This window comes from Pundamilia nyererei, unplaced genomic scaffold (assembly GCF_000239375.1).
Source record: "Pundamilia nyererei isolate P.nyererei 1_Seehausen unplaced genomic scaffold, PunNye1.0 scaffold00346, whole genome shotgun sequence".
In the NCBI taxonomy this organism is placed as follows: domain Eukaryota; kingdom Metazoa; phylum Chordata; class Actinopteri; order Cichliformes; family Cichlidae; genus Pundamilia; species Pundamilia nyererei.
The window spans coordinates 314,932-327,138 of NW_005187747.1; the positions used below are offsets into that span (position 1 = coordinate 314,932).

General features: G+C 49.9%; 2 protein-coding genes and 2 non-coding genes across 15 annotated transcripts in view; 1 reads left to right on the forward strand and 3 right to left on the reverse strand.

Annotated features, from left to right (window-relative positions):
- Positions 1–993: 993 nt before the first annotated feature.
- ppdpfb (pancreatic progenitor cell differentiation and proliferation factor b) lies at positions 994–4,229 on the reverse strand. Its single transcript, XM_005752140.1, has 5 exons — positions 3,944–4,229; positions 2,619–2,713; positions 2,458–2,535; positions 1,518–1,611; positions 994–1,438 (listed from the first exon to the last, which is right to left on the reverse strand). Exons 2-5 carry the CDS (start codon positions 2,671–2,673, stop codon positions 1,324–1,326), a joined length of 342 nt encoding a protein of 113 aa, XP_005752197.1. The 5' UTR covers positions 2,674–2,713; positions 3,944–4,229; the 3' UTR covers positions 994–1,323.
- Positions 4,230–4,942: 713 nt separating this feature from the next.
- Positions 4,943–5,024, reverse strand: trnas-aga (transfer RNA serine (anticodon AGA)). Its single transcript has one exon. It is a non-coding gene; the product is annotated as a tRNA-Ser (tRNA).
- Positions 5,025–5,187: 163 nt separating this feature from the next.
- On the forward strand, positions 5,188–5,259 carry trnae-cuc (transfer RNA glutamic acid (anticodon CUC)). The gene has a single exon. It is a non-coding gene; the product is annotated as a tRNA-Glu (tRNA).
- Positions 5,260–5,977: 718 nt separating this feature from the next.
- Positions 5,978–12,207, reverse strand: part of tpd52l2b (tpd52 like 2b) — a 16,702-nt gene continuing 10,472 nt past the window's right edge. For 4 of the 12 annotated variants that reach the window (XM_005752144.2, XM_005752142.2, XM_005752149.2 and 1 more), the window contains 5 exons: positions 10,755–10,856; positions 10,110–10,136; positions 9,561–9,602; positions 8,334–8,382; positions 5,978–7,979 (listed from right to left, as the gene is read on the reverse strand). In XM_005752144.2, the coding sequence (XP_005752201.1) occupies positions 7,893–7,979; positions 8,334–8,382; positions 9,561–9,602; positions 10,110–10,136; positions 10,755–10,856 (307 nt within the window). In that variant the 3' untranslated portion in view covers positions 5,978–7,892. Of the gene's footprint in view, positions 7,980–8,333; positions 8,383–9,560; positions 9,606–10,109; positions 10,137–10,754; positions 10,857–12,207 lie in introns of all 12 variants that reach the window. The other 8 variants (XM_005752143.2, XM_005752141.2, XM_005752148.2 and 5 more) reach the window with 2 other exon arrangements.

Here is a 12,207-nt window from a genome sequence, read left to right on the forward strand (position 1 = left end):
TATCGCCGTGACAGCCAGCACTCTTAATCTGATCTGAGGACGGATGGCTCCATCCAGCAGGCCTCCTCATCACAAACCGAGTCTGTGCCCGCTCTGGCCTTAGTCCAGCTCATCACACGTACGTCATGTGACACACTTTTGCCTTCACACTCACACAGCCCAGGTAAGGGATGAAAGCTGCTCATTTACCTGAGCACCAACACTGCTCCACACTCACTTTACCTGTCGGTAGGAGGTTCAGAGACCTCACCTTGTCAGGTAAATCTGAGGCGTGACCAGCTGTTCATGCTAGTTGACACGGGGTATAGGCCCCTCTAAAACGCCCGAAAATACGTGTTTGGAATCTGTACTTCGATGGGTGAAAGTTTAAGACAAACACATTAAATATTTCTAAATCAGTAAATTATTTTTAGACTAGCAGTTAATCACAAAAACAACCTGGGCCTGTCTGCGTGCGATCCTGAGCCTCCATCCTCTCACGCACGCTGAAGCTTCCATCGTTTAACGAAAACGTAGCTGATGATGTCATAAAGTCTTCATCATTTATGTGACTGAAGCTGTGTGACAAAGATGAGCTGAGCCCACAGCACCGCTTCATGAACGATCAGTCAGCTGATCTCCACACTCGCACCTGATCAGCAATAATACAGCTACAGTAATCTGAGTAATTCCTAATCTGCTGGAGCGTGTTTTGGACATTAGTGTTGATCAGAGCTTCAGGATTTCCACGTGTGGCGTTTATTTGTTAATCTGACAGATTAGAGGCTGCTGCTGATGTCACAGTAATAACGTGCAGTGCTGCGGGCTTTCAGGTGACGTGTTATCGATCCTGAAGCAGTTTCTATGAAATCAGGGTTTGAGTTTATCGCCCTGAGGAGGAGCAGGAGGAGCAGGAGGAGCAGGAGGAGGTGTTTGTCCGTCCTGTACTGAGGCCAATGAAGCGTCGCCTCCTCACCCTGATGTCACCTGGAGGCTGAACAAACACACAGAGCGTCGGGATGCACTCGACTTTATTTCGTTTGCAGTGACAAAGTGAGAAAGGTTAAGAAAAGCCTGTGGCAGCGCCACCTTCAGGCTGAATACAAACACATTACAAATGTTAAAAACAAACAGAGCTTATCGGCTGCTTTTATTTTTTATTTTTGGTCATTAATTTAAAAAGTGAGGTTACAGGAACAGAACACGCAGCCACACTACGACACGTACAAAAGGAAAAAAAGAAACTAAGGCTGTAAACGGGACTTCCTCCCGTCACCTAGCGTTGGCTGATGGTTCGATTCCCCCCAATCAGGTGTGGTGGCAAGACCGAGAGAGACCGTGGGATCACGAGGAGACGGGGCTTCCCGCGTCGCTGCTCTCGCTCGCCTGCCGCTGCATCACCATCTCCCGGGCGACACAGGTGATCTGACCGTTAGTCACCACACCAGATATCCCCGCCCTGCCAGGAAGAGAGCGGCGTTAACCAAGTCAGACCATCGCTGCTAATAAAGTTTATTTATGTGCGTGTGTGTCCATACTTGTGCTGCGCCTCCTCAGTCAGTGGGGTCATCCCCGGCTGCTTCCCGAAGAAGAAGCTGGACCACCAGTGGCCGGAGTCCTGCTTGGGCAGTCCTGTGGACAGAGTCCAACATTCAGACACGACAGCAGCGTTTAACCGTGAAAGGACTGCTGCGCTTCCCGCCGTCACAGCGGCGACGTTAACCTCGGTCACAAGAAAAAGTCAAACTTTCTGAACACAAACGTGAAAACCAATGAAATCAAAGGCGGAAGCAGTTCACACGTCAGCCTGACCAGCTGATGGATCACATGATCACTGACTGACGCCGCTCACACAAGTTTAAACGAGTTTCAAACTGGTCAGTTATTTTATAACAAAGACGTTTCTATGGCAACAGGAAAAGAAAGCAGGAAATGACTGCATCAGACCTTCATAAAGCCTCGGTGAGTCCGAGCACCGCCCTGGTTTCTGAGACAGAGCTCTCATTCATGGAAAGAATGCGCACACACTCTCCCAGCTCTGTTCTTGAAAGTAGGTGAAAGGGGAAACTGGGTGTGTTCAGTTCACTCTGAGCGTGTGTGTGTCTGTGCGAGCTCCCTGGCGACATGCGTGTGCTGTGGTGATGAAGAGCAGCACTCTCACATGAGCTGTAATTCAACAAACCGGATCAGACCGGTCTCTGAGCCCCACAGTCTCCCAAACTGAGGCTGAGGGAGGAAGAACTGAGCATGCTCAGAGACAAACATCTGCATCAGCTCACGTGGGCGTCGCTTCAGGACACAAAGTTCCTGCCAGAAGAGCCGCCGCTTAACTCACTCAGTGTGCGAGCGAGTGGGTGGAGCATCTCAGAAAGCCCCGACTGCTGCATTTTAAACCGCATAATGTCGGCACAAGAAACGCGACAGAACGCTCCCACGCCACCAGACTCCCGGCCCCGCCCTGTCCCACTGTGCACTGACCCGGATGGTGAGGGATGACCTCGCCGCTGTACTCCGAACTGCCACACGAGCTGCTGCTGGACGTAGAGCCGATGCGCCCTGCGGGACACAAACCTCGGGTTAGTCTCCACCTCACACCTCGCTGACTGTAACCTGCCAACTCTTCTTCGTGCGATACTCACTTCGGTAGTAATCAGTGGTCGCCACGAGAGACCCTCCTGCTGGGATAGCTGCCATTGTTGGGCCGTTGGTCGCTGTACACTGTGCTGATGGAACCCTGCAGGGGACAAAACAAACAGGAAGTAATCACGCCAATGACCTGCAGTCACCATTTCAGTCATTAAAGCAGTGACAGAGTCACGTGACCATGTCCTGACAGTTTGTTTACATGTGCTCCTCTGTTTTCTTTCTCCAACCAATCAGATCGTCCTGTGGGAAGGACTTCACGCATCCATTAAAAATACACACCAGTGATGGAGAAGCACTGATGATAATGAACACACTGCTCGCTGTGCTCACTGTTGACATTAAACAGAAAGCCAATAACAGATTACGGTTACTACTGTAATTCAGAGGATTACACGAGAAAATAAAGATTACTGTGTAATCTGTGTGCAGAATCTGACCAATCGCTGCCTCTATGGAAACAAAAAGGTATATAAACACAAACGCCATCAATCATCCCTGCATCAGTGTCTGTGAAGCATCACTTCCTGTGTCCATAGATATTATTACTCCAATAATCACCATCACAGAGGCTGCTCTGCTGTGTGAGTGACACCCGAACCTGTCCCACCGTAAACAAGGCCAGCTAGGAACCAAACATCCCCTCCCACAAAGGGCTTAAACATGATTCCTGCCTGTGCTTACACGGGACACGTGAGCGTGCAGCTCATTGATCATCTGTTCATCAATAAAGCCTGACGTCAAAGAGCAGCTGCAGAGACATCAGGCCGACATCAAGAGTGCATCACAGGATCTTGTTTTTATTCTACACAGGTGTAAACCTGCCACAGCAGCCTAACAGTGTGAGGCGAAACCCGCCTGCAGACAATATAACAGTACATGAAAGCATCACGGTCACTCTGCAGCCTCGCGTGCTGCACGTACACACATCCACGGCAATGACGTCATCCCAGCCGGGCTTGTTTACAACTAACGGTCACTGCAGCAGACCGACATCTTGACGTGAATCCGCCCCATCGGGGTCACCCTGCAAACGGCCCGGTGGGAGAAAAGACCCCGGGGGAAGGAGGGGGGGCACACGGAGGATGTCCCGGAGGACATTTTGTTTCCGATTAATCCGCCTTTAACGGCCCGACAGCCCCCCGCTGCTCCCACGGCAACACCGAGAGAGACGTAACGGTTAGCATAACGGGGACAGAAAGGCTTCGGGACGAGATGGGAACGTGAAACCATCGAAAATGCCCACTTTGTGCCGGAAACGGCCGTCACAGGCACCGCTAACCACCATTTTCTAACCGCTCGTCGCGGTCGGTAGCCTCACCTTGTGCGGACCCAGACGTGCTTGATGTTCGGGAGCACTCACTTCGATCAGTCGGCGAGGCTGGGGGAGTGAACGCTAGGCAACGGGGCCCATTTGAAAAGAAGTTTTGGGTAAATGTGACCCTCCAAGGCCCGAGCGAGTTCCGACGATGCTGCGGTATGCGGAGGAACGGGCAGCTCCCGCCTTTATACTGGACATGACGTACCCCAGTGGGAGGCGGGACGAACAAAGGCTCCGCCCTCACCGCTTCCCCCTTTCCCTAAAAAAACACCCCGTTGAAGTCGCGTCAGCGCTGAATCAGCGGGTTTCCATGGAAACATCACTGAAACAAAATTTCAACATTTGCATCACAAAATACCGGCACACCGAGACCGGCGCGTGTATCTGCCTGTAAGCCTCAGAACACGCTCACTTTACATGCGTTCATTTCATTTCCGTTGAGGCTGTAACCGTTAACACGACGCTCGTTTTCCTGCACTTCTCTTTGTTCTCTGCGCTACCAGCAGCCTCCAGCGCCCCCTGCCGGTAATAATAATAATACATTTTATTGTATTATTGAGGCGCCTTTCAGACCTTCAAGGTCACCTTACAGTAGCACGTAAACAATACCATAAAAAACATTTTTTAAAAAGAACTCCCAGTAAAAACTACAAATAAAAACACAGTAAACTACATTATGACTAAAACCTGTTTAATGGGGGTGACTCGGTAACTGACTCAGTAAACTGGAGAAAAAAGGAGGTCATGACGCTGATGCAGTTTAGAGTTTTTTTGCTCAGTTTTTATATTTGCTTTTATACTTTTATGACTGTTTATGTCTAAATTTTATCTACCATGTTTGCTATATATACATATTTTACTGTAGTACTTGAGGTCAGTTCTGCTGATTTTAAATGCAGGTGTCTCTCATCTGAGAGCCTCGACAGTGGCACAGCTTTATCTCACCTGTCTGTGGTCAGGTTCGTAGGAGAACAGGAACGAGTGATTGTGCAAAACGTTCGTTGTCGGCAGGATTCGAACCTGCGCGGGGAGACCCCAATGGATTTCTAGTCCATCGCCTTAACCACTCGGCCACGACAACCTACCTACCTCTTGCCGCCGCCTACACCTGTCACTCTACAGGTGTGGTTCTCATATGACCCGTACTGATACAGAACGGGGAAGAGTGACCACTTTATTAATACTACGAACATGATTGTTTCACGTTACTATTTAAGCCTGATTGTGACGATTCACGGTAGCTCTCCCTGGTGGTCTAGTGGTTAGGATTCGGCGCTCTCACCGCCGCGGCCCGGGTTCGATTCCCGGTCAGGGAACACCCTTTTTCTGAAAACCGAAGCGTGCATTCACACAAGTCTGTAAAAAACCAAAAGTTGATTCTGTTCATCTGGACGTAGCGTTTTGTGGGAGAAACGTTTCGTCACTCATCCAAGTGACTTCTTCAGTCTCAGCTGACTGCAGGTTTCCCCAAATCTTTGCATAATGACTGAAACCAGCCCACTGAAGGGACAATGGGCTGGGAGGTCAGTTCCTTAATCATAATTATGCTAATTCTCATGACCACTGATCAACAACCACTGATCAAAGATTCACTTTCCTGGATGATTGAGAATGCATCAAGACGACAATCTGTAAACAAATTTAACCTTCGGTGACCTCAGCCTCTGTCACCTATGCTGTTTGCATACAGAATAGAATATGCATGCAGCTTATTTTTTTAAAAGCTGACGTTTTCTCATATTGAAACCCAAAAACCGTCAGATTGACTTCCTGTTCAGGCCCAGGTGTCATAGTTGACTCTAAACTCAGGAAATTTAGCAACCCAGGAGATGGTCATGGCTTTATTTCTCTAACTTTGCAGCCTTCATCTGAATTTAAATCAGTTAAATTCAGCAATACTTTTCCATGAATTCAGAAAAAGGAGAGCCTCAAATCCAGAATCAAACTTTAATTAATGTTTATTCAATTTACAGATTGTAAAGATGTGTCAGTAAATTTATGCACAGCAGTGAAGTGAAGAGATCACAGGGAACATTTCATTTAAAGGAATGCTTTATTGATATCCAAACATTTACAATAAACCAAAATGTTTTTAATTAATTCACCATAAGCTTCCAAATCTGATCCCTTTAACGATCTACATGAGCGAGGCCCCGGACCCGAATAAAGCTGAAAGTTCTCAGTGAGCATGCTCGTGGTGTGCTGCACGTCCCAAAACTAAGAAGTCACTCACTCCATCCATCATCTACTCTCCAAAACAAACTGCTCATGTGCAGCTTTCAAGGAGGAAAATCCATTTAGTTTCAAAATCGCATTTTTCTCACACTGACGAGCTCCTTTCCCCTGTGCATAAGAAAAATGTGATTCTTTTATTAAGTAAATGACTTCAGGAGTATTTCTTGTAGTGTGCAGAAGTTTGTTTAATCTTGGCAAAGCGCAGAGACACTCGAGGAGATCCAGAGACACAAAGAAAGAGTCTGTAACAGATATTTCAGGATTGGCAACTGATGACATTTTACAAAGAAGAAACCACCACAGAAAAGCAAAGGAAAGAAAATCAGGAAGCAGCTAACAAATCATCTTCATCGTCTACCATAATGATCAACACAAAGAATAAGGACGCACGCAGGAGGCAGGACAGCCGCGGGCAGCAGAAACACCCACAGCGGAGACCCGCAAGACTGATGACAGGTCTCCCTCTCAGGTGTACTCACACGTGGCGGCACGCCTCAATGACCACTTCCTGTCACAGAGCAGTCGGACGCCACAGGAGCAGGATGTCTTATTAACGAGCTCGTCAGCACTTCCTGTAGCGGGCAGGAGTGATGTTGGCAAAGCACACAAAGATTGGCACGGTACTTCATGGCGTTTTACAAATAATGAAAAAAATCTGAAAAGTCAGTTGTTCTGTTGTTTGGCGTGAGCGCAGTTCATCTGCAGGCGTGGTCGCTTCCGTACAGGAAGTTACTCTGCAGGCCCGAACGAAGACAAGCGGCACACCAGACGCGCCCCGTGTGAGTACACCACAAACACCCGGGCGTCCCGTCCTTCACCAAACCCAGAGAAGAAGAAGAAAAACCAAAGGGCGAGGGGTGGGCGTGTCCCACGGCTGGATCAGAGAGCGGGCGAAGCTTTTAACGCGAGTAAGGCCGACTGAGAAGCGGTGACATTCAGCAGGTAGCGTTCGCGGCGAAGCGTCGTTGAAGCGTCGGCTGCGCTCCGACGGCGACGCCAGTTTCACTAACAGGAAGCTGCGTTTTCAGCGACACGCCTGTGAACCGGAGACCGTTTGGTTACCTGTGTTGGTACGCGCCGATAGAAGTTACGTAAAAACGTCTGCAAAGCTGTAAAAGAGTTCAGAGAATACAAAATGGCTGAAGGGCTTTTTTACACAGCGGGGGTTTCAGGTGGGATGTGCGTGTACGTGGAGAAGGTCGAGGAGGGCGGGGGTTCCCGGGTCCTGACCCCGCCCATCCTCGCAGGTATATAGCGCTAACCTGTACACCTGCCTGCGTTTACACAGAGCGCGGCGGGGGGCGCTGTGCAGCGTGTGCTCACAGTGTGAATGCAGAGAAAGAAGAGAGCACGCTCACCCACAGAGGCCCATATAGTCCTCCTCCACCTGCAGAAGCCCCGCCTCCAAAGCTACACCCGCAGGAGGTTTGCCTGTTTGTTTTTTGGATGAGTATGAACACTTGGGGGGGGGGGGGTCAAGTTTCAGAAGGTGACATCTTTTGGCGCCTGGTGTTTAGCCGGGTGGCCTCTGAAACATTGATGGGTTTGAAACAGAGGCGGGGCTCGGGGGCGGGGCTGTGCACTCTGCCACCAGCTACAGAGCGAGCTGCTGAGGTGGAGGTGGAGGTGTGGCTCTGCGACGAGGTGGTAACAGTACAGTCTAAGGTCGTGAAGAAGGTGACGGCGAGGAGGTGGTGGAGGAGGGAGCGAGTGTTCAGAAAGATGGGTTCTCCTGAGTGGGGGTGGTGTCGGTGGGGGAGCTGACGGCGTCTCCATTTCCTCTCTGACCGACGACCTTATACTGAAGAGAGAGAGGAAGAGGAAACAGCTGAGGGTCAGTGATGCGGTTAGCGCGTCCCTTCATCAGCTTCCTGTTTACTCTGTTTAAAGTCTCGTCTTCATTTTAAAACCTTCCTTCAGACACAAACCTGAAACTAAAGAAAAGATGACTTCCTGTCCCACACTCACGGAGCACCGTGAGCAAAAACATGCAAAGAAGAAGAAACTAATCGACACTGGACACAGAACATGCTGCCACCTTGTGGTGAAACTCTGCATTAACCTTTGACCTTTGCTCGTCCTGCAGATATCTGAACACAATGTTCAACTTTGATCCTTTTCCAAACACTAAACTTTGCTGCAGACCTCTGCTCACCTTCAGGTTCCCCATTTTATCCTCAAAGGACTTGAAGGTTGGAGAGTTTCTGCGGAGCAGAGACACGAGGTTAGAGTCAGAATAACACCGCCACATCAAATCTAACAAACATCACATTTCTTTAATAACAACGCCAAATCCAAACGTCAGGATGCCGTGTGAATAAAAACTGAATGTGATGATCTGCAAGTCTCATAAATCCAGATTTGATTCACAGAAAACATTTAAAGGAGAAAATGAACCATTTCAATAAAGTTAGACTTTGATGGCGGCAGCACGTGCGTCAAAGTTGGGACGGGTCGACAAAACGCTGAAAACTGAGAAGAGAAACAGCCGGAGGAAGATTTATCAGCTGATCAGGTGTCCTGTGTGTTGTGTCTTTCTGGCTGCTGTTACAACCAAATTTCCCCTTGTGGGACAATTAAAGGATTATTCTATTCTATTCTATTCGATTCTATTCTGTCAGCAGCTGGGTCACATGATCGGGCAGAGCTTCACCAACCTACAGCAATCCTCACTGTGAACATGACATCATCAGCATACTCAGAGGAATCTCTGTGCGCGGACGATAACCTTCAAACGCCGCTCTGTGATCGATCAGTGCACGGGCTCAGGAACGCTTCCAGAAACCGCCGTGTGCGACCAGCTCGGCGTGCAGTCCACACGTGCAGGTTACAGCTCCATCACATGGAGGAGAACCACGCGTGACCACGATGGAGAAATGGCGCCATCTGCTCTGGACTCCTTTAAGACTGATCTGAGGTCAGACTCGTCATGTTTTATTGTGAATAAAATGTGGGTTTCTGAGATCTGCAGACTCACAGCAGCCCAACGTTTTGGGCCATAGACCTGATAAAATATTCAATCATGAAATAAAAGCAGCTTTAATAAAAACAAACAATGTACACATGTTTGTATCGTTTGTGTTTCACTGCAGACGAGCTGCGACTGGAAAGAACAAACAAAGAAAAACAGCCACCGCAGCAAAGTTTCATTATGTCACCGCAGCGTCAAACTTCAACACAATAACAACTAAAATCAAAAACTTTCATGTTGCCACGGAAACATCAGATCAGCTGACGGCAGAGTCGAATAAATGTTTTCGAATAAAAGTAGCCAATAAAAACTCCACCTCATTTGCCCACATCAAACGCCCCCAGGTTTGAACGCCTTCAGTGAGCTGATGTTAGCGAGCACAGACAGGTACAGGTGTGTGTGTTACGTTACCTCATGGCGGGCATACTTATCGAGTGGCGAATGGAATAGTTGCTACTTTGAATGCGTTAAAGAGAAGAGACAGAAAAGCAAGTGTTACAATGCAGGAAGCAGTGACACGCACGCACGCACACAGCTGTTAAATCAGCTGTCACAGCCTGCAGAGCAGTCTGACGCTGAAAGAACCGAGTTTTCCAAACATCCTCTGCACAGCTGGAACGCCCAGCGTCGTTTCTTTAACTCGTTTACTTTATTTTCAGCTCATATCATCGAAACGTCTTCCTGTCAGGCTGGCCAATCAGAGCACAGCACTTTAAACTGGCGCTGATACATGAACATACAGAACCATCAAACTGAAATAAAGCTGTCTCCACAGCAACCTGAGCCTAGCATCACTACAAACGTTGAATTCAACTTTATTGACACAGCACAAAGTCACAACAGCAGTCCCCTTGAGGCACTTTAAAGGGTCACCTGACTTCTTAGTGGACCAGTATTGCGTTTACATAATTACAGGTCATGTGACTGACCGTGTGAGGACGACAACATGTGGAGGCTTACCTAAAGGAGTTAGAGAACGGCAGAGCTCTGCGGGTCAGACCAAGGCAGCGGTAAGAAGGAGAGAGAGAGAGAGCGTGAGGCCACACACACACACACACACACACACACACACACACACACACACACACACAGCTACAGGGATTAAACTGCAGAGTGGAGGGGGCCGCGTCCCGTTTCCTGGCCGTCGTCACACTGCTGCTTTACTCACACTCAGCACTGAAGCTGGGTAACGACCCAATCACAGCAGTGAAGCTGCAGGTGGGCAGGACGCGACCGGAGATGAAGTCAGAGCTGCAGGAAGAAACGCGTGACCGGGTTTAACCCGGTGACGATCTGAGGCGGGCCTCGTCCTCGCCAACGCGCTCTCTGAGCCCCCGCGTTGGCGAGGACGGGACAGGGTTGATGCTGTGAGCCACGTTAACGGGCCGTCGCCCGAGCAGTGCTCGCACTCTGTCACTCGGGGAGCTAAACCCACAGCAGGAGAGGCGTGCAGACCCAACACACCACCTGATTTAAACGATCCACAGACTCGTCACCAGGTTGCCTAGCAGGGGACGGTGTAAGGATGGGTCCACACGTCCCCGCTGACATTTGTTCCTGCAGCTGAGCCGGCGCGGTGGCCATGTTGGCTCTGTCGCACTGTACCTCATGTCGCCGATCTTCTTGCTGAGGGCCGTGCTCATTGTACTCAGAGCCGCGGTCGTCTTCTGTCCGGCCTGGGAAAGCGTCTCCTGAGTCTTCTTGTACCTGCAGAGAGGAGGAGCACAGAAACAGAGGCGTTAGTGTTGAGCTGCAGCGCCACAGACACACAAACGCACCAGTGTTAGTGTTCACACAGACCAGCCGCGACACACAGCAAGTTAAACACAGCAGAGCGTCCTCCCTCTGGAACAAACTGGAAACAGGAACAAGAACCCAGGAGTGTTAGCAGGCACCAGTCAGCCGGCAGGAAGAGCTTATTTCAGTCTCGCCTCACAGCACGAGGAAAACATGACAGGGAGACCGATGGCTGGTCACGACCAGCGGCGAGCCGAGCGCGTTACAGCGAACAGAGCCACACTACTGGTTTGATGATGTGAGAGACCTGAGATGCAACAGCGTCCAGCAGAGGCAGCAGTGAGTCCGTGCCTCAGACTCATGTTACAGCCTGACGGTCCGTGGATCCTCCTCCGTAACAGCTTTAAAGGGCATCGTGCTCGTGCTGCCGGAGCCTTTTAATGAGGTCGTGACCAATAATATGGCTGCTGTGAGGTCACTGTAACTGAGCGCTGAGGAAGGCGGAGCTCCGCTTTAAGGATTTTATGTTGATGTTACTGATCAGCAGGTGTGATGCTCCCGTACGTCGCTGTCCGCCCTCTCATCCAAACACGAAACAACAAGGGCCGACTTTGATCCTGCAGACCGCAGAGCGAGCTCGCAGCGGCTGTGTCCATCTGCGGTCCCGAGACAAGAACCTCAGGTTTATCGGGTCCAGACTGAGGACGCTTCCAGACAGAAAACGTCCAGCAGCTAACAAAGCAGCACACCACCTGTGGAGGCTCTTCGGCCAAACGCATGCAGGAGCTCAGAAACGCAGGGGCTGAAGTTCAAATGGATCAGAGACCGGATCTATAACTCGCCTAACAGCAGTTTACCGACGGCTTCGCCTGACCAGCTGTGAAAACAACAGGAAGTCAGCGGCTTGTTTTCATTCCTGCAGTCGAGCTCCCGTTTACCTCCAAACACCTCTGATCCCAGCACGGACAGGACGACGCGTACGGCAAGCAGAACACGCCGTGCTCTCGCTGCTTCCACGCACAGCAGGCGTCTGTCAACACTACAGTAACGCAGCAGCACGATTGAAGCACGTGAAAAGTTCAGAGCTGGATTGTTACTTGCAGAAAGTAACTTGGTTACTTTTGGGGGGAAAAAACATTTTTAGAGTAACAGCACGGGAGGACCAGCGGCTCGTTGGTGGTTCGATCCCCGGCTACTCTACTCTGCATCTCAACGTAACCCCCAGACCCAGGCCTCTGTGAGGTCCACCAATAGGAGCACAAAAATCTCAGCCACACACACACACACACACACACACACACACACACACACACACACACAC

What these genes read in the sequence shown, in the direction of transcription:
- ppdpfb (XM_005752140.1), bottom strand. Translation starts at nt 2,673, where the DNA reads ATGGCAGCTATCCCAGCAGGAGGGTCTCTCGTGGCGACCACTGATTAC. An exon ending in GGTCATCCCTCACCATCCGG is followed by an intron (nt 1,612 to 2,457) that starts GTCAGTGCACAG and finishes CTCTGTCCACAG; the next exon opens with GACTGCCCAAGCAGGACTCC. An exon ending in ACTGAGGAGGCGCAGCACAA is followed by an intron (nt 1,439 to 1,517) that starts GTATGGACACAC and finishes TCTTCCTGGCAG; the next exon opens with GGCGGGGATATCTGGTGTGG.